General features: G+C 38.7%; 1 protein-coding gene across 2 annotated transcripts in view; it reads left to right on the forward strand.

Moving 5' to 3' along the window:
- The window catches only part of itpr2 (inositol 1,4,5-trisphosphate receptor, type 2), a 125,862-nt gene that overhangs the window by 82,719 nt on the left and 17,141 nt on the right, over positions 1-26,002 (forward strand). Inside the window, exons 51-54 of one of the 2 annotated variants that reach the window (XM_028448514.1) lie at positions 11,214-11,273; positions 13,866-13,987; positions 14,104-14,269; positions 14,775-14,935. In XM_028448514.1, coding sequence (XP_028304315.1) covers positions 11,214-11,273; positions 13,866-13,987; positions 14,104-14,269; positions 14,775-14,935 — 509 coding nt within the window. The remainder of the gene's footprint in view (positions 1-11,213; positions 11,274-13,865; positions 13,988-14,103; positions 14,270-14,774; positions 14,936-26,002) is intronic. The other variant, XM_028448515.1, reaches the window with a different exon arrangement.

Genomic DNA, 26,002 nt, shown 5'->3' on the forward strand with positions numbered 1-26,002 from the left:
TTATCAACATATCAGCATTTAGAATAAGTTTAACCATTCTGATTATTAATGCTGGAAGGAACAAAGGTTTTTGTGTACTTTTGTCATCCATGTGCATAGTTTAACTCACTCACTGCCATTGACGTACATATACATAATTTCAAATCGAAGCGCTCGCTGCCAATTGACATATACCTTAATTTCTGGGCTATAAAGCACACTGTTTTATTGGCCGCATTACAGTAATTTAGCAATTTTTTAATAAAAATTCACACGAATGCCACAGCCTAACATAGGCCACACCCTATTGGCTGATGAGGGTGTCTTTCAGACAACTTGGTCAATCAGAACGGCCAGGTAGGCGGGCTACTCAAGTTAGGTTTCACGGAAGGATCCGTGTTTCAACTGATGAGCTTCCTTTACTACATGAAGTCTTCTCCTCACTTCCCCATATCTACATATCAGTCCATTTACAGCTTTTTATGGTCACTTTTTACTGGAACCAGACTGATACACCGCTTCGTCAGCTCTTCTTTCTGTGAACTACCGCGGAGCGACCACAGCGAGTCGGACTCTGAGTCAGAATACGGACGCGATCGCTTCTGAATAAATCCAATGTGGTGATTTGGCAACTTCATGTTGTTATGGCAAGGCAAGGCAAGGCAAGGCAAATTTATTTATATAGCGCATTTCATACTCAAGGCAACTCAATGTGCTTTACATGATAAAACATTCAATTGTTTAAAATCAATAAGAACATTTAAATCAATAAGAACATTTAAAATCATCAGTAAAATCAATTAAAATCATCAGTAAAATCATCATTACATCAACAACATGACAAAAAATCTCTCTCTCAATCATATGCAGTAGAGAAAAAAAGTGCCTTTAACTTTGATTTAAAAATGTTCACATTGGATGCTGACTTCAGCTCCGCTGGCAGTTTGTTCCACTTCTTTGCAGCATAACAACTAAAAGCAGCATCACCATGTTTACTGTGAACTCTGGGCTCCACTATCTGATCTGTGTCCATAGATCTGAGCGACCTGCTGGGTTCATACCTGACTAACATGTCACTGATGTATTCTGGACCAAACCCATTCACAGATTTATACACCAGCAGCAGAACTTTAAAGTCTATTCTGAGGCTGACTGGGAGCCAGTGTAAAGACTTTAAAACTGGAGTAATGTGCTCTGACCTCTTTGTTCTGGTTAAGACCCGAGCTGCAGCGTTCTGAACCAGCTGTAGCTGTTTGATGCTCTTTTGGGGGATTCCTGTCAGAAGACCATTACAATAGTCCAGTCTGCTGGAGATAAAAGCATGGACCAGTTTCTCCTGGTCTTTCTGAGCCATTAAACCTTTCACTCTGGAGATGTTCTTTAGGTGGTAGAAGGCTGTTTTTGTGATAGATTTGATCTGACTGCTGAATGTAAGATCTGAGTCAATCAGAACACCAAGGTTTTTGACTTGGTCTTTAGCTTTTAAAGATCGAGACTCAAGATACTTACTGACAGCAGTCCTCTTTTCCTTGTTACCAAAGACAATCACCTCCGTCTTGTCATGGTTTAGTTGAAGGAAGTTTTCACTCATCCAGCAGTTTACTTTTTCTAAACAGTCACACAACACCTCAATGGGACCATGGTCATCTGGGTTCAGTGATAGATATAGTTGTGTGTCATCTGCATAGCTCTGATAATCAACCTTACAGTTCTGTAAAATTTGTCCTAAAGGAAGCATATAAAGGTTAAACAGAAGGGGTCCAAGAACAGATCCCTGAGGAACCCCACAGGACATTGGTAATCTGTCAGATTCAAAGTTTCCAATGCTTACAAAATAGCTTCGCTCCTCCAAGTATGACTTAAACCATTGCATTACTTTTCCATTTAGTCCAACCCATGTTTGCAATCTGTGCAACAAAATTGTATGATCTACAGTGTCAAATGCAGCACTTAGATCCAACAGAATGAGAACAGATACTTTTCCTGAATCAGTGTTCAACCTTATGTCATTGATCACTTTGATAAGAGCAGTTTCAGTGCTGTGATGAGAACGAAAACCTGACTGAAATTTATCAAATATTTTGTTGAATGTTAAAAATTGACTCAGTTGGTTGAAGACCACCTTCTCAATGATCTTGGCCATGAATGGAAGGTTGCTGATTGGTCTATAGTTAGCCAGTATAGAGGCATCCAGTGTTCTCTTTTTTAACAGTGGTTTCACAGCAGCTACTTTCAGGGATTTTGGTACGGTGCCTGATTGGAATGAGCAGTTAATTATCTGACACAAATCAGTGACAATTGACTTTACAACAGTTTTAAAGAAGTTTGAGGGTATTGTGTCAAGGCAACACGTTGATGGATTCAGCTGCTGAATAGTCTCCTCTATTGTTTTTGGGTTCACTGTAATAAACTCTAACATTGTAGTTGACTCATCCCTCAGTGGTTGAAGCTGTTCAAGCTTTTTGTGATTTTGCTGGTTTGTTCTGATGTTTGACCTTATTGATTGTATTTTTTCATTGAAATATACAGCAAATTCATTGCATTTTCCAGCTGACAGTAATTCAGGGGCTATCTGATCTGGGGGGGTTGTGAGCTTTTCAATTACAGAAAACAACGTGCGAGAGTTGTTGACATTTTTGGCAATAATTTCAGAAAAGTATTGCTGCCTTGCTTTGAACAAGCCATCATTGAATTTTCGCAGACTTATTTTGTACAGTTCTAGATGAATTTGGAGTTTTGTTGATCTCCATTTGCGCTCAGCTCTTCTACAGTCAGATTTCAAATTCTGCATTATCTCAGTCCTCCTCCAAGGTGTTTTCTGTGTGTTTGGTTTTCTCTTAGTTTTGATTGGAGCCACCACATCTATGACATTACAGACGTTTCTATTATACTCATCCAGAAGATCATCAACTGTCTCAGCACTCAATGTTGGTGTCATTGCTATGGCTTCCATAAACTGTGCACTTGTGTTCTCATTTATGTACCTTTTCTTTAAACACACATAACTAGGGGGAACAGATGTTACAGTCTCTAGGTAAAAAAAGACACAGAAATGATCAGATAGAGCTAAGTCTCTTACATCAACAGCAGAGATATCAACACCTTTAGAGATAATCAGATCCAAAGTGTGACCTTGAGTGTGTGTCGGACCAGTCACATGTTGTGTAAGACCAAAAGTATCCATTAAACCATACAGTTCTTTGGCAGTATTGTCCATGTTATTGTCTACATGAATATTTAAGTCACCTGTTATTATTAAAAAGTTGTATTCAGTGCATACAACTGACAGCAGTTCAGCAAACTCATCCATGAATTCTCCAGAATATTTTGGGGGTCTATAAACGACTAAAAACAGAACTCTTGAATCACCCTTCAGTAAGAATGACATATATTCAAAGGAGATAAAATCACCAAATGTTATTTCTTTGCACTGAAATATTGATTTAAAAATGGCAGCAACTCCACCACCTTTCCTGCAAGTACGACACTTATTTAAATAAATAAAGTCTTGTGGTGCACTTTCATTGAGAATAGTATTACTGATACCATCATTCAACCATGTTTCATTAAGAAATAAAAAGTCCAAGTGATGTGTCAAAATAAAATCATTAATTAGTAGTGACTTGTTAACAAGAGATCTAACATTAAGAAGAGCTAATTTTAAAGACTTTACTGGAGACACTGGTGGACTTTTTGGATGACATGTTATAGGAGTCAAATTTTTATCTCTATAAAGCTTTTTGCTTTTCTTTAATTTCACAATTTTACCTGTGTTACCTGTCACCACAGGAATTAAAGAAGCTGCATTAACTCCATAGGGCCCTGACTTTTTCTGGTTGTTCCTAAAAATAGAGCTATTGCAGTCTGGACCCAGCACACATCAGGCCTGTGTCGCTCTAAGTTGAACACAGCTGGCCTGAGGAGAAGAGTGATCCTGAGCCTGGTATCGTCGAGGAGGGATGGGTGGTGCAGATTGACCATGGTGGGGTAAAGGGTGGGGTGTTAGTCTTGTGCCAGCCAGAACCAGCTCGTTCATCTGGGCAGTTAAATCCAAGAAGGCAGGGGTAGGAGAGAAGCTGGATGAGGTGGAAGTAGGTGAATTTTGGGGTGAAGCAGGTGGGTCCTGAGATGCGGGGGTTGGGTTGACCTCTTCATTTTGGCGATTTTTATTTCTTGCTGGAAGCTCATTGACTCCATGTTCTTTCCTTGTTGTTTTGTTCTCCGATGGTACATGTTGTCCTCTGTCTTTATCAGAACTGATAGCAGTGTGACTGGTGAAGTAAAACAAGTTGGATGTGAAGAGTTTTACTCCAGCCTTGTTTAGACACAGTCCATCTGCTCTGAAAAGATGACGACGTTCCCAAAAAATAGGAAAATTTTCTATAAAATTTAGTGAAAGGGCAGCACAAGCCGAAGACAGAAATTTATTCAAAGAGTAAATCCTTGAGAATTTCAGATCTCCTTTGCGGACTGGAGGTATCGGGCCACTGATGAACACTTTAGGCTGTAAACAGCTCACAGTTTTTAGCAGATGGGTGAAATCCTGCTTTAACACCTCAGACTCCTCCTTGGCTAAATCATTTAACCCAAAATGAATCACAACATTTTTCAAATGTGGGTAATCTGCAACGATATGCAAGATTTTGTCAGCCAGGTCTGATACTGTGTCATTAGGTAAGCAGATCACTTTCACGTTGCTGCTAAACATCTTCTGAGCATCTTTAACAGAAACGTCTCCCACTATCAGTGTGTGAGGTTGTTGCTTTGGCCTACCATGTCGCTTTTGTTTTCCTGAAGCACTTTCAGTCTTCGCAGTTCCAGAAGGTTGTGTGTTGACCTCATTAGAGCCAGATCCTTGGTCATTCAGCAGTGGGGCGAATCGATTACCCAGTTCTACATGAAACTGGGTTTGTGACTTGGTGATACTCCTGCCTTTAGCAGATGTCCACTTTTGTGCCTGGGCAGACAAGGGAGTTGATGTTGAGGCTGCAGTCTGCGAAGCCAGTGCAGGCCAGTCCGTCTCATTATTGATATCAGGGCGCTTTGCTCGGCCCGTTAGCCTTTGAAGTGGATATGACTTTTTCTTAGGCTTAGCTCCCAGAGTATTCCAGGGAGGACTCGCACCTGTTGGCTTATCAACGGGAACAGGATCCTCCCTAGGCCTGATAGCTTTGTTAGCACGGGCTGGTAGCGAGTTAGCTTTATCCACTCCGCTGTTTTGAAACAGCGGCACAGTCGTATCATTATCATATCCACAGTGTCCATTAACCTCAATGTTTACTTGTATTCCTCGCACTGTAGTCTCCAGTTCAGTAATCTTTTGGAGAAGACTGCTGTATTCTGTTGTGGAAAGAGCCATTCTTCTGCTAGTTAGCTTGCTACTTGTAGCTAGCTAGCTTGCTACTTAGCTTTCCAGTTGAGCCAGCAAATAAAAAAGCAGTAGATGATTACCTCAGAGCCAGAGTCAGATGGTAAATGATAGAGTTTGATGTTGAGGTATCGTATCATTTCTCAGAAGAAAAAGTTCATGTTTAGTAAATAAATTCCTCTGTGAGCTCCGCTCCGCTCTGCTCTTTTGCTGCTGTCAGCTCAGCTGCCGGAAGTTGCTAAACTTCCGGCAGCTGAGCTATTACAAACTGGCTGACTGTTACTGTAGACGGAGCAGAGCGGAGATCAGAACAGAATGGATACAGCCTGTATCCATTCTGTTCTGATCTCCGCTCCATCTGTCCATCCTCCATACAGAAGCGTCTCCATCAGCCTCAGAGTCCAGAGCACCGATCAATCCTGAACAAACCTAACGCGGTGATTTAACAACTCTATTCTGTTTATCCTTCTATTACATACTGGCTGACTTTTATTGCATCCACACTACTGCTACTGCAGCATGCGCTCTATCTCGCTCACTCTCTCTGCGTCGCTGCTATGATGAGGCAGTGTGAATCATGACAAAATGAGTGATCAGGATGATTCAGTGCGAGCAAGAACGATTTAATTCTAACAATTAATTAATTTCATTGTTCCACCTGGTCTAATGTGACAGAGCTCAATTTTGTGGTGGCATGAAGCTCATAAAACCGGGAAAAATCCACAATTTAGCCGCGTCATTGTTTAAGCCGCAGAGTTAAAAGCGTGAGAAAAAAGTAGCGGCTTATAGTCTGGAAATTACGGTATATACTTCAATTGTGTTTTTCAACGGACGGGAGGAGACACTGGCGGAGTTCTCTCATGAAGATCAGCCTTGTACTATGATGTAGTGACCACCTGGTGCCATGTAGGTGGCAGCAGTGGACCTTTGGATGAGAGATTAGCCATGATGAGCAGAGGTTAGAGGAAATTATTGATCAGAGAGAAAATGGTGCAACTAGAGAGGCGGTGAAGCTCAAAGCAGCTTACAGCAGCGCACGTTCGAGCAGAGCATGTGTGGACCTAATTGCACTATTGAGAGTGTTGCAATCGTGAAAGAAAGCTATCAATAAACCAGGCCAAATGGGTCAACTCGGCATGTCGGGAGGAGGAGGAAGTCGCGTGCGTGGGAATTGAGTGGAGGGAGGGACTTGCAGGAAGGCCAACAAACGGTACAACTCTGACCCAGATAGCAAAATAATAATAACTTTGCCATCAGTGTTGTTTTTGTTGTTTTACAGAAGGAAACCAATGTTGAGGTGTCTCTAAAGCAAAAAAAAATTCACTGACAGGATTTTTCAGTAAAATACTTTTTTCTCAGTTTTTTGTCAGAAACTGGATTTTAGATTGTCATAGTACAAAGTATTCTGTAGGTCTTTAAAAATAAGCCAATGAGTTATGGTCAATTTAGCGTATTTTTCTTAATGTTGTGTGTGTTTTTGGAGTTGTTTTGTAAATTTCTGTTATTTTGTATATTTTTTCCTTAATTTTTTGTTTTTGTAGTTGTCTTTTGTGTTTTCGGTGTAATTCTGTTTAATTTTGTTGTCATTTTTTGTATTTTTGTATTTTGTTGTCCTTTCCTGCGTTTTTCTGTAATTGTTTGCGTTTGCTTTTGGAGCCATTTTGTATATATTTGTTTTTTTGTAGTTGTTGTGTGTGTTTTTGTTGTAATTTTGTACAATTTTGTTTGTGCGTCTGTGTGTTTGTAGTCATTTTGTCTATTATTTTTGTTATTTTTCAGTTTTTGTTATCTTCTGTATTTTTGTACATTTTTTCTATATTCTTTTGTAAAATTGTGTGTGTTTTTTCTGATCCATTTTGGGTGTTATCAAGGGCCTTGTGTGGCCCCCGTGTCTGTCCTAAAAGATTTCCAAGATCTTGATTATTTTTTTTATACACACACATTGTCTATAAGACGTGCACGCGATGAGTGCGTTGGAGGACACTGTGGACAGCGTGGGTTCCTTAATGAGCTCCAGCAGTGACTGTAAGGAACACATCCTGCCTGCACATGTGCACCTGTTGCATAAGCTGGTGGCTGTAGCATCAGGTGCGTTGCTGAATGAAGCAGCAGACGCAGCAGAGCAGAGCGCTGGTTGTTATGTAACCAGCTGAGCTCACACCATGCCTGTCTGTACGTTAGCTGTGGGTTTAAGTTGAGCTACAGCCAAGGTTTCATCACCTGTTGTCCACGGTGCTGCCGCTTTGGTGCCCCCCTGCACCACACAAGGCTGTGAGTATATACCAGGGGTCCCCAATCCAGGTCCTCAAGGGCCACTATTTAGGATGTTTTAGATGTTTCCCTCTTCCCAACACACCTGATTCAAATGATGAACTCATCATCAAGCTCTGCAGAAGCCTGATAACGATCCTGGTCATTTCAATCAGGTGTGTTGGAAGAGGGAAACATCTAAAACATGCTGGATAGTGGCCCTTGAGGACCAGGATTGGGGACCCCTGGTATATACTGTCTACTAGACCTGGTAAATATATCGAGATTCAAGATAAATCGACTTTTCCATTTTAGCGATATAGATAATTACAATATTGATTATCACAATATATTTTTATTTTACAGCTTATTTTGTATTAACTCATTCAGTGCCAGACGGTTTCAGAATTTCTACCCCCTCAGTGCCACCTGTTTTTGAGCGTTTTGACTCATTTTTAAAGACCCACAGAATATTTTGTAGTATGACAATCTGAATTGTCTCTAATTTCATCAGAAAAAAAAAAATTGTTTCTAGCTTGTTTCAATTTTCTGTAATCCGCAGTTGAATAGAGGCAAGTTTCACACAAATCGCCAAATTTGTGACAAAAAGCTGAGAAAAATCTATTAGTGACTTAGAAGCAATTTGTTTTTTGCTTTAGGGACACCTCAACATTCTATAAAACTACAAAAACAACACTGAGACCAGGCTTTTGATGGCAAACTTATTATTATTTTGCTATCTGGGTCAGAGTTCCTCTTCCTCCCGGACATGCCGAGTGTCACCACTTGCCCCATTTTTTGATCATTTTCTCTCACCATCGCGACACTCTCAATAGTCCACTTAGTTCCACACATGCTCTGGTCGAATGTGAGCTGCTGTGAGCTAGTGGAAACTTCAGCATCAACTCTCGTAGCTCCATTTTCTGTTTCGTACACTCCTTTCCTCTCCATCTGAGCTCTGCCCATCTTGGATGATCTCTCATCTAAAGGTGCGCTGCTACCACCTACATGTCACCTATTATTTTGCAATCTGGCTCACAGTTGAATGTTTTGCTTACTGTATTTTGTATCTGCTCCCTCCGTCAATCACACAGACGTAACTTCCTCTTCCTCCCGACATGCAGAGATGACCCGTTTAGCCTGGTTAGTTGATGGTTTAATCTCACGATCGCAACATAATCAATAATCCACTCAGGTCCACACATGTTCTGTGTTAGTATGTGGTGCTGCAAGCTGCTGGATACTTCACAATATCACTCCGTAGTGCCATAATATCCCTCGTCCCTGCTTCTTCCTCCTTAGCTAATGGTAGCATCAGTGTATAATCTCTCATCTAAAGGTGCACTGCTTCCACCTTCAGGGTACCAGGTGGTTACTACATCATCCTACAGCTTAGATATTGATGAGGGACCTCCGCCAGGGTGTCTTTTAGTAATCTCCGTGAAAAATACGTGATTGACGTAATATTACGTCAATGGCACTGAATGAGTTAAAATACTTGTTTTAGGTGTTGCCTGCTTTCACTACTTCTCAGAGCAGCATGAAAAGCACAGGTAGATGGATTTCTGAGTGCGTTCTAACCCAGACCTTCCCCTAAACAAGCCACACTACAGAACTCACTCACACATGCTTAGAGGAGAAAAAGACAAAAGTGTCACATATTGTGCAGCTGTTTGTTAATAAATGTGCTTGCGTCACATTTTGCATCAACAAATTTAACCCAGAATTGTCTTTCTGGTAAGACTATGTTGAGTTAAAATATAGAGATTTATATTTTATATTGCCATTTTGAAAAAAAAATATTGAGATATGAATGTTGGCCCATATCGGCCAGCCCTTCTGACTACTATAAACTATAAGTATGATTAGGATGTTGAGCGTACACACTGAAGTATACTTCCAAGTTTCCCAAGAAGCATTAGAAGTTGAAATGACAAAAAACCTGAAGCATACTGAGGCTAAATATCTCTGAAGATTCTCCACCTTTGAAAGTTCTGGAAACATTTTAAGTGAGAAAGTGACCAAGTAGAATTTCAACATGTGCTCATTTGTTTCATAAAACTCGTGTATACACATTTCATGCCGATATTTCAGAGATTTTCGGAGACCCGCCATATTGTGCTATTGACAAAACTTCTGATTAACTTCAAAACAAGAGCCCTATTTACGAACGAGTTAAAAAAAAAAAAAAAAAACAAGATGGAAAACAAGCAGAGATGCTTTTATTTTGAAAAGGGATGTTTGATTTTTAGCTTGAAGCCGGTCCTATGACGATTTTACATTCCTCTCACAATGCATCATGGTTATGGTTAGTGTGCCCACCGTGCATACTTAAAAATGTCCCCATATAGCACATGTGCTAAAGTCAAGGCCTGGGGGCAAATTTGGCCCGCTCAAGAAAGTAAGAAAAAAAAATTACCGTAAACATTTTGTAAATTACCAACTAATTAAGTTATAGATATCTCAGCCCCTCCAAATACAAAAATTAAATTTAAATCCACAATATTTGCAGATCTTAGTTTTCCAGTTGTCATATCACATGACTGCAGTCCTTTTTAATCTTAAATTGCTGAAAGAACTCTCAACTTTTCTCCAAAAATCTAGCAAATTTTCCTTCAAATTATTCCACAAAATTTCCCCAACTTCCCAAAATCAGGGAAATTTAAATAAAGATCCTGCATATACTCACATACCTTATCATTTGTATGTGGAACACCAGGGCACATTAATGCTGAATTTGCTTTTTTCCCCCACACTAAGATCTGTGGCCTACTTAAGCTCAAACTGGTCCGTATTTGCCCCTCGAATTAAAATGAGTTTGACACCCCTGCCATATAGTATACATCCTGGTATTTCTCACATATTCAATCTTTTCATACAATCTAATGTGAAAAGATTAGATTGCTAATTTTGACATCAGACTTAAACCCTGTTTACACAACAACGAGTGGCTATTAAATAAAGCTGAGTTATTAATGAAACTCGCCCTGGGTTCAGGCTTAAGAGAGATCGGCTTTATTCGTATTTGAGGCTCTGTAGCCTCAGTGCACATGCCTGTGACACAGAAAGTGTTGTTTCCCTGTTTACACGGTGACAGAGGGGTTTGAAAACCCCTCTGTCAACTTCCACTTTTTTCCACCCGTTTTTCAAAAGTTCAGTTTTCAAGCACCAAAACGCCATTTCCGTGTAATTGGACCGCCAAAACACGACAAAACTTTATCGTTTTCACTAGAAAGCGCTCACGTGTAAACAGGGCCTCAGTGTGAGTAATGCGTCGTTAGTCTGACATTTGGAACACAGCCCCAGACATGCCTTTTGGTGGCCAGGTGCACAGGTTTCCCTCTGCCCTTCTCTCTGAGCCAATCACACTCAGGTAGCACGGCTCGTCTGCTGCTCTGGGCTTTGCTGATGTGCAAATGATTTGCCCAGGTTTGTTTCAGCAACACTTGACCGCCCACCCAGCAGCTGCTGTCTCAGTTTACATAATGTCTGCCTTCACCTTTCTTTCTCATTCTCCCAGCACTGAGGAGAAATATATATATTTTTTTTTAAAAGGTGTTCATGCAGAAGAACAATGTAAACCATGTTGGTAACCACCTGGACATGTTTTTTGCAGGAAAAAGGAATCTGTTGAATGACAGGGGCGTTCCACACTCAAGCCCACAATCAGTTCCTGGTACGTTTCCTGGTTTTAAAATAAACATGTTTAACACTTATTCCAAGAATCCCTCTTACAAGTTTGAAGATTTTTTTTCCATTTCTACTAAGGCTGTAGTTGTTTGTGTGACCTTGCTTTGAGTTGACGCATCATGAAAGGCTGTGCGCGCACACACACACACACACACACACACACACAGACACACACACAAAGAAACTTGAGGAGGCAGCCAGGGGTGACTCACACACACACACACACACACGCACACACACACGTGTTTGTTCATAGATCACCTGCACTATAGGAGCACACACGTGATTTCCTCACCATCCATTCTTTGTTTTCCTCCTTAGCCATCACACCACACTGCTTCTATTCATAGTATACGTGTGGTAAATTATTTCACAAGTCGTTGGATTTTTCCACTTCTTTCAGACTGTAGAATAAGTGAGGCTGCAAAGATGAGAATGCTGTGACGCAACTGTCTCATAGATCAATGAGTCAAAGATCATTAGCTTGAAAAAAAAAAAAAATATATATATATATAAGGTTGAAATTGCTGCTTGAAAATGTTTGTTTTGATTTTGTCACTTATTGACATTTCCTGAAATGTTTGGCGCATTGCATTGTGTAATGTGGAGTCCCGTAGACCAGGGGTTCTCCACCTTTTGGCGTTTATGACACACTGGAAGGGGGTCGCCAGATGCCTTCAAGAATTTCAGCTCATTTTTGTTTATTTTTTTTTACCTTTTTTCTGCTACTACACCAAACTTGCCATATTTTAACCTATTTTCATCCCTTTTTCTTGCCATATTTTTGGTCCTTTTAATGCATTTTTGATACATTACTCCCATTTCTGTCACTTCTCCATCGCATTTCAATGTCTTTTTTTTGGCACTTATAAACCCTTTCCACCACTTTTCCACCTAATGTTGCATATGACCCATTATCGTCATTTTTAAACTCTTTTCACCATATTTGATGCTTTTTTTGTTTGCCAATTTAACCACATTAATGATTTGCCAAACTATTTGTTCCAATATTGACACTTTGAACTGTTTTTATCACCTTTTTGTACTTTTTTGGCCACTCTAATTTGCAACTATTAACCATTTTCTGTGGTTTTTAAATTCCTATTTCACTTCTTTTTCCATTTTTTGTCACTTTTAACCCAATTAAAAGAAGGATTTACATCTTTAAGATTCATAGAACACTGGACCATCATTTTGCTGACTGTATGGATGGCTATCCCCTTTATCCCCCTCATAGATGGCCCTGTCTCCACATGACTGTTCTTCAATGTTCATGTCTGTGTTGAAACACCTTCAGGTAACAGTGGGGGTTCCCAGTCCCTGGAACCTTTTTTGGGGAGGTTGCAGATTGAAAAGGTTGAAAACCCCTGCTTTCATTGTATTTATTTACTTAACATGTATACACAGTAGCATTAATGCTGTGATATTTAATCATGCTCAGGTCCCAGATGCACTGCAATAGGTGCTGTTAGCAAAATGCTATTTTACATCACCTGACCATGGAAGGCTTTGAAAAAACAAACTCACCTTAACACCGTAAAAAAAGTTAAATGATTTATGACAAATGAAGTAAGAAAATGTGCAATGGTTCCTTTAGAATAGCAGATATTATGTCGGTGCTTGTTTCATGTGTGGGAGCAGTTTTATTCTTCCTTCAGTCATGATTTAATACCTTTATTAAATTCATTAAAAAATATGTTGAATCTGCTATAATCCACTTTGTCTTGTGTTTGCCCACAAAAACTCTGCCAAAGTGACTTCCCAACGCATTTCTGGTGTTTTCACTGAAAGTTGCGGCAAAGCTATGTTGGATATTTATTTTGCGGTTTACACAGAAATATCCGAATCCGTATCACTAGGAATAAACTAACACAAAAATGGAGTCAAGTCAATCACTATCATCACGATAGTGATTGACTTGAAATCCCAGTAAGAATGAAGTAAAAACACTTCCACGCATCCGTCTAGGGGACTCAACAAAATGCAATGCGCCAATTTTCAGACAATGTCAATTAGAAAGAAACCAGAAAATTACAAAAACAAAAATACACAAAAATCTAAAAATCGTAAAAAAAACCCCACAAAATACAAAAGCTCAAAAGCACAATAAACATACACAGAATGTCAACAAACAGACAAAATACTGCAAAAACACAGAAAACAATGATGAAAACCTGCACAAATGTTGAAAAATATAAAACAGCGTAACAATCTAAATAAATAATGTCCCAAGCAGCTTTAAGTGTGAATTTAAAATAAAAACCAAACCTTTTTTCTCTCAATACAACCTTTATTTTGTACTCCGAATAGGTCTTTGCATCTGTCTACAGGGCTCCACATCCCACAATGCAATGCGCCAAACTATTCTGGAAATGTCACGTGTGTTTATAGTGGAGATGAAAACTAACCTTTGTGCAGCAATTTCAACCTTTTACATCTTTTTTTTTAATATATGATTTTTGATATATTGATCTATGATCTATTCACTTTATCTGAACAGAAAAAAATTGTTACCCTGCTAAACAAAGCTTTTTTTCTTGTATTTTTCATGTCTGTTGTGTGTTGCTGTTTATCACAGTTGAACAGGATGGAACAGAGCGAGTGTGCGACACGTTGCTCATGTGCATAATCACGGTGCTGAACCAGGGTCTCAGAAATGGAGGTGGAGTGGGAGATATTCTCAGGAGGCCTTCCAAAGAAGTGAGAGCAAACAAATGAGTCTCTAACAGAAGTCCATTGGCTGTGCCTGATGCTGTGCTCAACAGTGTAACTTTAACATTAATAAAGTTACAATCGTGCTTTTTTGGCATTCCTAGGAGCCCCTGTTTGCAGCACGAGTGGTTTATGACCTCCTCTTCTTCTTCGTTGTCATCATCATTGTTCTCAACCTGATCTTCGGTGTAATTATTGACACGTTTGCTGACCTGAGGAGTGAGAAACAGAGGAAAGAGGAAATCCTCAAAACCTCATGTTTTATCTGTGGTTAGTATAATAAATAAATAATTTTGCAAATGAATCAGAAAACTACGGGCGAGCAATTTTTGATGGAGAAATTTATTTTGGGCAAATCAAGAATAAAGTCGAAATGTCAAGAATAAAGTTGTAATGTCGAGAATGAAGTCGGCATTTTGAGAATAAAGTGGAAATATCAAGATTAAAGTTGAAATATAATGTTGAGATTAAATTTGAAAAGACCAGATTAAAGTCAAAATTTAAAAAATAAACTCAAAATGCAATATTGTGATGAAACGTTTGCTAATTAAGTCAAATCTACGCAAACGGAGTAAACTTTTGAAATTTCAACTTTAATTTTGTCTTTCCGACTTTAATCTCGACATTATATTTCAACTTTATTTTCGAAATTTCAACTTTATTCCAGTCATTTCAATTTTATCCTTAATTTGACCAAAATGATTTTTTCAGAATTGGCCCTAATCCACTTCCTAATCCACTGCCTGCCTGCTACTGAACAGAGTTTGTCTTGCAGGTTTGGAAAGAGACAAGTTTGACAACAAGACTGTGTCCTTTGAGGAGCACATCAAGTCTGAGCACAACATGTGGCACTATCTTTACTTCCTGGTTCTGGTGAGAGTGAAGGATCCGACCGAGTATACGGGCCCAGAGAGCTACGTGGCTCAGATGATTGCAGTGAGTAAACCACTTCACAGCCTTTATTCAGTCAGTATATTCTTCATATACTGTGCTAGTGTTACAACACTCTGAGGATCATTAGATGTGCAACAGAGACCAACGTTTGTTAAAGGCTTTGCTTATTATTCTATTAATATTGTAATACAAACATTCTCTTTTGTTTCACCCTTACTTCATATTTTGTTGGCATGCCGTACCCAATAGACGAGCGTAGAGATGTTTTAATCCAGGTTTCATCATTTTGAAGAGATTTTTTTATTTATTGCAGACTTCACGCATGAAGATTAACAAATCAGACGGAACAGTTTTGATCAAACTTTTAAGATGATTAAACGAGATCTAACAAGGTGATCTAATGGTGTGTTCCAAACAACCTTGAGCTCTTAGTTTTCCGACCTCCCACTTGAAAACTTGATTTGGAACACCACCTGAAGTCGGAGCTCCTACTCTGTAAAGTTGCGAGAGAAAAAGATATTTTGACCTGCTGCCGCTGAACTTTTGCTGCACATTTTTTCCACTTTTGAGGCATTTTCGGCACTTATAAACCCTTTCCACCTCTTTATCACCTAATGTCTCATAAGTGGACCCATTATTGTCACTTTTACCCTTTTTTCACCATATTTCATGCTTATTTTTTGCCAATTTACCCACATACACGATTTGTCATGCCCATTATTTGCCAGCTCAAACTGATTGTTACTAATTTTTTTAATTACATTCCCCCCTCCCTCCATTTTTGCCACTTTCAACCCTTTTTCCCACTTTTTCTGTTTGATTTTGGCCACTCTAATTTGCAACTTTTAATCAGTGGTTAAAACTAGGGTTGTCGCAATAAACAGCGCAGAACCTTTCTCATTGCACACATTTTTGGTATACCCATAATACTGATGCACCGGCTACAACGGTAGAACCTGAGAAGTCTTTGAGTGCGTTAATTTTAGTTAAAAAAAACCACTAAAAGCATAAAGCACAGTTGTGTGCAAATTGTGCAAGAAAGAGTTTGTGGATCAGCGGCGCTCTGCTAGCCTCTAGCCTTCCAGCAGAGCTTTTCCACCTCAATGCTAACTATGTAGCAGCTAGCACCTTAATGCTAACTATGTAGCAGCTAGCACCTTAATGCTAACTATGTAGCAGCTAGTACGGACAGCGGTCCTTACTCTAGACACTACACTAGTGGCCAATCCACACTGGACAAGATAACAGGGTTCAAAGCCAAAATGAATAAATCCATAAGTATCAAATGAACAAAGTCAGTGGATAAATGATTGTAGTGGACAGTCGACCACTATCGGTGTTAGAGGATGTGGGGCTACTACTACTAGAAGTGCTAACTTATAGCACTACATATGAAGCTGATGTTGTATTTCATTTGTATTTTCTATTATTTGTAGATTGACTAAAGTACACATGACTGTGGTCTTAACTAAAGGTGTCAGCAGCCCTGTATAGTCTCACATACAGAGGTATGGAAATGGTTCAAGTCTGATAAAAACAATAAATTACTCTATTAAGCCAAAGTTATGCATCAATGTTTTGATCTGCCACAATAATGTAATTTAAATGAAAATACCTCAAGTTGAGGGCATTTCTCAGTAATTTTTATATTAAAAAATAGATTAATTAGATTAATTAATCAGAGAGCATAATTACTTAATCCCACTATATTGTTAATTTATTGACAGCACTAGTTAAAACCTGTGGCTTTTAAAATCCCATTTCACCACATTTTCTCTAGCACCATTTTATTTCTGATAAAAACAAGGATTTCTATCTTTAAGATGACTATATACTACTGCACAAATAATACTAAACTTCCTGGATAACAGTGGATATTATTCAGATAAATAAATAAATGTGGTTATCACAGAATCATAGAACAATGGACCATCATTTTGCAGACTTTATGGATGGACCACAAAAATCTCTCCCCTTTATTCCCCCTTATAGATGACCCTGTAACACATGACTGTTCTTCAATGCTCATGTCTGTGTTCAACCACCTTCAGCTACAGTGGGGGTCCCTGGTCTCTGGAACCTTTATTTTAGGGGTTGTGGGCTGAAAAAGTTGAGAACCACAGACTTGGAGCACAGGATCATCTTAGAGGATAATCTTATATGACATGGAATATTCATGCATATCGGTTTTTGGTCGGGCAGGGGGAAATCGGGACAAAAACAGAATGATAATGTGTGTGCGCGTGTGTGTACCTTGCATTAGTGATGGAGACCAAACTTCCTCAGCCTTGCTTAGTTTGCAGACTGGCACCGATTACTGTTCTCCACCTGCAGACAAGTGATGGAAAATGAGACTCAGCCTCCAGGCTAGTGCCAGGCATCCCAATTTATCCCCCCTCCCTCCCTCCCAGCCAGCGAAGGATGGTTCACTGGGATCAGGTGGGCTTCACTGTGCTGAGCTGCTAACTAACACAGCGCAGACGCCGTGTGCTTAAATAGGAATTGAACCCACTCGTGCACGGCTATTATCAATGGCCCCACTTATCTTAGCAGCAGAAGCAGCACAGGCAGAGAAGTTTAGGATGTTAAGCCAACTACAGATGTTGCTGTTGTGTTGATGGATTCCTGCTGCACAATGGCACACTTTGTGATTAACATTAGCCGTGCTGTGCATAAAAATGACTGCATTAAAAATGACAATTTGCATAACAAACAGGTGATGGACGTAGAATTAATTTGCATGAGCAGCTCCTCCAACAGGTCAGCGCGCTGATGCTGCAGGGCCATGAACTAATGATGAGTCAGGGCTGCACATTTTACATGTTGCACAATTGAGATGCACACAATGAAAGAACACAATCTCTTAGTTAGTGTTGCATCCACTCGATGTGTTGGCGTATTGTGATGTTTGTGCAAAGACTTTGGACACACGTCAAAGAGTCTGTGCTGTAGGTGGTTCTCTGCAGGGATTTCAATTTCATTCTGACAACTTTTTCATGACAGCGGTTCCTATTGGCCAGGACAGCTGTGGTTAAAGCTGCAGTATGTAGAATCGTGAGACTTACTGGTCTTCTTGTGGACGCGTGCATGCGCACACTGTAGAACTTTTTGCGACTGTTTTATTCATAGAGACTAGTAACATATGTAGGGACTTTATCTTATGTTATTGGCGAGTTTTCTGATGTTTTGGAGACATTAAAGCACGTATCATTCACTGCTGTGAGGACAGTAAAAGGCTCACAGTCACAGCTGCTCCTCACACAAGCACCCGCAGCCGATCCCAGCTGATCAGAGCAGACAGACATCCACACTTCAGATGAATTGCGTCTGTTCTCTTCACCTTAGATAATGTTTCTCTTAGGTTTACAAGCTATTTATCTCACCTGTTATCACTCTCTCTCTGACTCGCTATGTGGGGCAGTCTGTTCCTCCTGAATACGTTTGTTAATTTATTCTGTTGCTTCTCAACCTCGGTCTTCCTTATTTCGTCTTGCTTTGCCGTGTAACTGCTGTGCCAAAATGGAGACTTCGGTAAAAAATCTGCCATCACACTGTCCCTACTCTTAGATCATGAGCGCGCATAGCCTTTTGATGGGCAGCTCGACCAGCCAATAGTAATGCTTAAAACAGCTCATGGGGTCGTCCTGTTGGTAGAAAGATCTCTGATTGGCTGAAGTCCAACGTCACGCTCCTGTATTTCTAAAGCTCATTTACAGAGCCAGGAGAAGGAGAAGATATTCACTGTCCACACTTTGGATTACAATATGCTCAAAGATTATTATGGATTTTTGACCACTTAACACCAAATTAAAACATACATACTCCAGCTTTAAAGAACATCACAACAACAAATAAAAATGTGCTTATAAACATACTATAAAGAGCTAAAACCTGGTGCAGATGATTGATAAAAATATTGCCCATCTAATTAAAAAACTGTTTTGTAAAAACAATTCATTAATAATGTCAGTAAAATTGAACATTTTATCAACGACAAACTATACTTATTTTGAAAGCCATTTATGTAAATAATAACAACAACGATGATGACAATGACAAAAATGACAACAAATATAGTAATAGAAACATAATAAATATAATGATGATAGTAAATATAGTAATAATGATTATACTAAAAATAATTAATTAAATTAGAAAAAATTAAATGAATAAAATAAAATATTATTCACTGACTTTGGCGATTGTGGTCCTTCATTCATCTCAGTAACATCTTTATATTTAAAGCTGCTTAACCACATAACAGAAACTGCACCTGTATTCCATCCAAAAGTTGTTCTCATCCACTTCTGATAACCGTGTGACCCCCAAACCTCTGCCGAATTTACATTTCTGTTGTGTTCAAGGATTGAAAGTTGTTGACAAAACGATGGCGGATGTTGATATTGTTGCTTCCACGGAAACAACCAAGCACGGTGGAGATTGGAGTGACGTCCTATAATGATGAAAACCTTAAACAAGGCAGGACAAAAATGGCGCCAAACAAATCTTTGTCCGGTTTGTCTAGTGAAGAAACAAGAAATCACAGTAAGAATGAACACTTAAAGGAAACCATTTTGCTTCTGTGCCCTTTTTGCGTTCTTCTACAGGACTCCAAATCCCACAATGCTTTGTGTGAAGCCGTTTGTTTATGATGGAGTCATAAATAGATTTTCAAGCAACTTTTTTTTTTTGAGTAAATCCCTATCAGAGGATTAATGACTTTTAGATGAAATACAGCAACCGTTTTAAAAATGTGAGTGAAGTAGTTACATTTTTTATTTTGCCTGTGTCAAGATATTTCCCGTACTATTAAACAACTGTTCTGTATTTTTTCAACAACCACAAACTAAACTTAGTTATCATTTGAAAGCCATTAAATCTTAAAAAAAGATAAATCAAAGAAATTATGTAATTAAATAAATAAATGAACCCACGCTCGTTTAGCGCAGACTTTCGAAAACGGCCGATCGGATCTGTTCGTCTCCACGGAGACACTGTTCCAAAACGAAAACGGTTTTCGGAAGAATGTTGGTCAGTCTGTTTGTGTGTGTGTGTGTGTGTGTGTGTGTGTGTGTGTGTGTCTCCGTTTGTGTACACGATTGTACACTGATGACATCACTGTTGATGACATCATCCGTGTACTAAAACAATGTTTTAACAGGAGTTCCACAGTGTGGATGGGAAAATGCATGGGATATATATCTATATATTCTCTTTTGGTTGCCAGAACATCACCAAAATAAAATCAGCTGTCCCTTGACCCATTATCAACATTTCCTGAAAATTTCATGAAAGTCCGTTCTTAACTTTTTAAGTTATCGTGTACACAAACAAACACATGCAAACAAACTGACCAACAAAGTTCCGAAAACCGTTTTTGTTTTTGAAAGTAATAAAATAAATAAAATATATAAAATAATATAAAATGAAATACATACAGTATCTGAAATATAAGCTTATGTTCTTCTAAACTACTACTTTGTAATGTATATCTTCAGGTCCATGTTGTTGTTTTTTCCCGTCGTGTCCGATTTTCTTTTTTTATCCTCTCATTCGTTTATTTTTGTTTTAATTTGTTTAATCACTACTTCCTTTTAGTGGAGGGATGACGGCGGTATGTTTGGCTTTTATTCTAAGTGACTAATTCTGTTTTTCCCATATTCACTGTGTTTTCTTCCACCACAGCCAATGTGGTTATTAGTTGATTTTCAGACTCTGTGAATGGATCTGTGCCGTCAGCATCACTTCGATTGTGTACCTTTTGTCCTCAGTCTGACACAGCTCTCAAGCACACACAATGGTTTAAAATCAGTGAGCCCTAATGAGGAGGGATTCAATTCAGAATGTTAGCCTGACGTGTTTTTGTGCTTCTGAACTCTGACTGTAATGTGCTGCTCATTAAATAAGGACAAAACTCTCTCACAGGAGCATTGACCCCTTTTAACCAATTCTTTGCACTTGTACTGTATTTTTTGGCAAATACAGTAAGTGACGGATATCAGTCCCTGCAGGATTTTCTCTTTAAAATTCCTTGAGTTTATGACCATTTTTTTATCAAATCTAGGAAAGGTTTATGGAATAATTTAAGGACAATTGCAGGATTTTAGAAAATTAACAGTTCTCTGCCACCGTGTGATATAAGTATGGGAAAACCTATAGATATACCTACAACTGAATGAGTTGGTGATTTACAACCATATGATTTATGGTTTATATGTCAAGTTTACTTTCTCGTTTTTTTACTCTGACCTCTTCATAATTTTAAAATTTAACACAATGTATGACCATTCGTAACCCTAAATGACATAGGAATTATCTATTTTTTTAACTCTTTAACGTAAATTGAAAATAACAAATCTTTGCAGTTGAAATCGACTTAGAGAGTACCTGCACTAATCATGTATATAACATAAAATGTGTTTACTGTATTACCAATAAACAAAATATGTGCACATTTAGTTTAAAAAAATTTACTTTTCAGCAAAATTTTATATCCCTTAAAACAACCATCGCACTTCACAGCAGTACGTTTTGTCCAATATATTTACTGTACTGTACTGTAGTTTTTTTTAACTCATTCAGTGCCATCCATTTTCAAAATTTCTACCCTCGGTGCTAGCCGTTTTAGAGCATTTTGACTACCGTATTTTTTCGGATTATAAGGCGCACTATCAATGAATGGGTCTGACTGGTTCTATTTTCATACATAAGGCACACTGGACTATAAGGCGCACCGGTTTGAACCGATTGTTCAGGTTTAACACATAAAATACAGAACAATTCACTCACTTTTTTAGTTCAGTATGTTGAAGCACAATACAGGTACATATTACTCCGCGAGGCGCCTGACTACGGTAGCCCTAAAGCAACAAAAATCAAGCAGTGCAGCTTCATAGTTTACCAAAGTTGAAAACATTTTGACATATTAATTCCACTGTCAATTTTTGAGAAAAAAAAAAGTGCGCCTTATAGTCCGAAAAATACGGTAATTTTTAAGACCCACAGAATGTTTCTAGCTTGTTTTGTTCTTCTGTAATCTGCAATTGAATAGAGGCAAGTTTCACACAAATCACCAGTTTGTGACAAAAAGCTGAGAAAAATGTATTTTTCTGAAAAAATCTTGGTGACTTTGAAGCAATTTTTTGCTTTAGGGACACTTCAACATTAGTTTCCTTCTATACAACTACAAAAACAACACCGAGACTGGACTTTTGATCTCAACATTATTATTATTTTGCTATCTATGTCAGAGTTGAATGTTTTTTTACTGTATTTTGGCATTCCTCCAAGTCTCTCCCCCATCATTCTCCACACACGTAACTTCCTCCTCCTCTTGGACATGCCGAGTCTCACCACTTGCCTCGTTTTTGTGATCGTTTTATCTCACCATTGACACACTCTCAATAGTCCACTTAGTTCCACACATGCTCTGGTCGAGTGTGCACTGCTGTGTGCTGGTGGGAACTTCAGCATCAACTCTCGTAGCACCATTTTCTGTCTCGTAAACACCTTTCCTCTCCCTCTGAGCTCTGCCCATCACGGGTGATCTCTCATCTAAAGGTGTGCTGCTGCCACCCGTTGTTCACTACATCATTGTACAAGTTAGATATTCGCCGGAGAGCTTTGTTTCACTGTCTCCTAGCAACCCCAGCCGAAAAACACAATTGACGTCTATAGGCGTTAATGGCACTCAATGTTACTAAACCAAATAACGTCTATCGATGTCAATGACACTCAATGAGTTAATGTGCAACATGAATAATAGTTTTAAATAAAAACAAATTCAGACCCCCGAGCTGCAGCTCGTGGACCCCTGAGGGTTCTTGGACACCAGTTTGAGAAGCGCTGCTCTAAAAACTGGATTTGTCCCCCAGGCCTTCAGTTCGACCCGTGTTGCACACTAAAGCACACTAAAACTCTAAATGTATATTTTTTTATCGAACTTTTGAAATCCAGCTGCTGCAGTTTGTTGTTGTCACAAACGTTCTGTGTTAAATATCACGGCTGGTTTGCTGCGATGTAGCCACGAAGGATCAGGTTTCACTGCGAGTGGGATGCACGTGTGTGTGTGTGTGTGTGTGTGTGTGTGTGTGTGTGTGTGTGTGTGTGTGTGTGTGTGTGTGTGTGTGTGTGTGTGTGTGTGTGTGTGTGTGTGTGTGTGTGTGTGTGTGTGTGTGTGTGTGTGTGTGTGTGTGTGTGTGTAAAAAGATGACAATGACTACAGGCTTAGCAGGTACTGCAGCTAGCACGCCGTTACATAACCCATCTCAAGTGGCCTCTTAATGGTTCAGCCCGTCACCTCACGTGCTCTTGTGCGTGTCTTTCTCTCTCCAGCATGCACTAACACACACTCACATCATGAGCCCTTCATTATAGGCATGTGACATGAAGTCTGTCAGTGAAGCAGTATTTATGTCGTAGACTTTACTTAATGAGATACTACATTATGGCGGTTTTATAACATCCTCTAAAGTACGACTCAGTCTGCTTTGTCATCTGTAAGCTGATTACAACTGACAATAAAATGACTTAAAAAAATACAAAAATACACAAAAAACAACAAAAAAAACTTAAAAGGAAATCAATAGCACACAAAATTACAACACATTTACCAAAAAAAGGACAAAAACTGTATACCAAATGATAACACAAAAACCGAAAAAACGACAACAGAAACTTGCAAGATGAGAGAAAAATATACAAAATCGCAGCAAAAATACTTAAAATGAATCTGAAAACAAAACAAAAACACACTAAATTACTGAGAAAAAACCAAACACACAAAAAAAGAAATAAAAAGAAACTTACTCAAAAAACACACAACATGACAACAAAAACATGCTAAATGACTCCATAAATTTAAATTAATATGAAAAAGATAGCACACACACGAAAGAAGAAAAAAATTACAAAGCCGCAACAAAAACACGCAAAACAACTCCAAAAAAAGGAAACATATATGAAAAATAAAACAACTCACACACGCACAAAAATAGAAAAAATAAAAACAAAATAACAAATGTACAGTAGAAATACGAAATGACTTCAAAAACATACAAAATGACACAAAAAATTCACAAAGGGAATCCAAAAACACAAGCACACAGAATGAGAGACAAATATACAAAATGACATAAAAAACATACAAACCCTTTGTTGTTCCTGTGTTAATGCTCAGATTGGTCATTATTCTTTGTTGATAATGTGGCCCTCAGATTGTGATAAACGCTGTTCATCTCAGCTTAAGATTACCCTATAGATTACTTTAACTTTGTAAAATTACATTATGAGTTTAAAAATGTTTAGGACACTTTAAAGGTTCACATGTTGAATATGTGTGACTCATACACTCGTATACACGACTCCTCAGGCCTGCTTCACTTCTGGATGAACATGTGCGAGACGCACCAGTGGCATGGTGATGCTAGCAGTGTAAGGAGCACATGAATGTCTGTAATTTCATGCTCGTTGATGTGTTAAAATGAATCAATGAAGCAACGCTAAAGCCTGACTCATTCAGACCACAGTGGACCACTGTGTGCTCTTTAATGAGGAGCAGCGAAGCGTCCATACAGCCTCCATACAGCCTCTGTATAGCCGCCGTGCCCATGTCTGTGCCAGTGAGTTTATGTCTGAAATGCATGTGCTCGCATCTTTCTCTTAAAAACATCAGAGAGCACTGAAACTCAATTTTGTCTTAGAGACTTCATTGTGTCGTAGAAATTAAAAAGAACTGATCTTTTTGCTCTTATGGTGTCCTCGGTGCCAGAGGCTGAACATAAGCTCACACCACGACTTGATGCATGTTTTCTGGGGCTTAAAAGTGCTGAGTCAATGGGTCGTCTATCCATCTATTCATCCTCTGCTTGTCCTGCTCTGATTGGATTGTCTCGGCTTACTCAGGAGAGACTAAACTATTGGTGCACCAAAGTTATTCATTCATAGTAAAAGATTGAAGAAGTGGCTGGTTTACATCCACTCCCCTTTTTTAAATGGAAAGCTTAAATATGAAACCAAAAAAACTAAAGAAGGCTGAAAGAAAACATGTCTACCTGTTTTGTTGGGGTACTCAAGGCCACATTTTGAAGGTCTTGGTCTTGTCTAGGATGCACTCAGGATTTTGCGTCAAGCACTGCACAGATCTGCTATTCTTTAACTTCATTAAAGTGATCACAAGGTGAAGCACTGTGATTTATTCCTGATTAATTCATGTTGTATGTTGTTGTAACATCGTATTTTCAGATATTTAAAATAATTCATACTTATCATTGAATTTTAAATATTCACAAACATTTATTTATTGATTTTTTTTTTTTTTTTTTGCAAGGATTTAGTTAAACAAATTTGTCAAGATTTGAGTTTTGACGTTGAAAGAGTTGCAGACTCCTTATTATGGTCTGTCAAATGTATTAAAAAGAACCCTAAAAACTAAACAGACCGAACGCGCTTAAAACATCGCAATCATGGTTTGTAAAATTGATTTTTATGATCTTGGTCGTGTCCCTGTCTCACTGGTCTCGATGCATTCTGGTCTCCAGCGAGTCTTGGTCTGGGATAATGTAGTCTTGAGTTAAACATGATCTACTGAAGTCACAGCAACTGTGTAATTTACAACAAGTTTTACAGAAAGGAAACAAAAAAAATTTGTTTCATGGACAATATATGGATTTCTGTACTTTTCTGTATTCTAAAAATATGCATTCAGTGTTATGCAAGTCCTTAAATAAATATTACAACTTAATCTGAGTGTGTGCCTGACTTCTGCAACCCTAAACAGAATGTAGAAGTATTGGAATACTCAGAAAAGTCATATGAAACGGATGAAAGGTGCTAGAGATATTTGCCAGATGTTGGCAGTTATCCAGATAATTGATCCTGATTGTGGTATCATGATCATCCACACTTAAAAGGCGTGGAAAAAAACGTTCTATACCTAATAATTACAGAACAGTAGGTCTAAATCAATGGGAAAATCAAGATGAAATGCGCAATCTGGATCAAATACCCCTTCTTGGGGTATTTGAGGGTGTCACGGCAAATTTGCGGTTGACCTCATTTGGAGACATGATTTATTACTCTGGTTGAATGATGGAGTCCAGGCGAGGCATT

This window comes from Gouania willdenowi, chromosome 6 (genome assembly GCF_900634775.1).
Source record: "Gouania willdenowi chromosome 6, fGouWil2.1, whole genome shotgun sequence".
NCBI lineage: Eukaryota > Metazoa > Chordata > Actinopteri > Blenniiformes > Gobiesocidae > Gouania > Gouania willdenowi.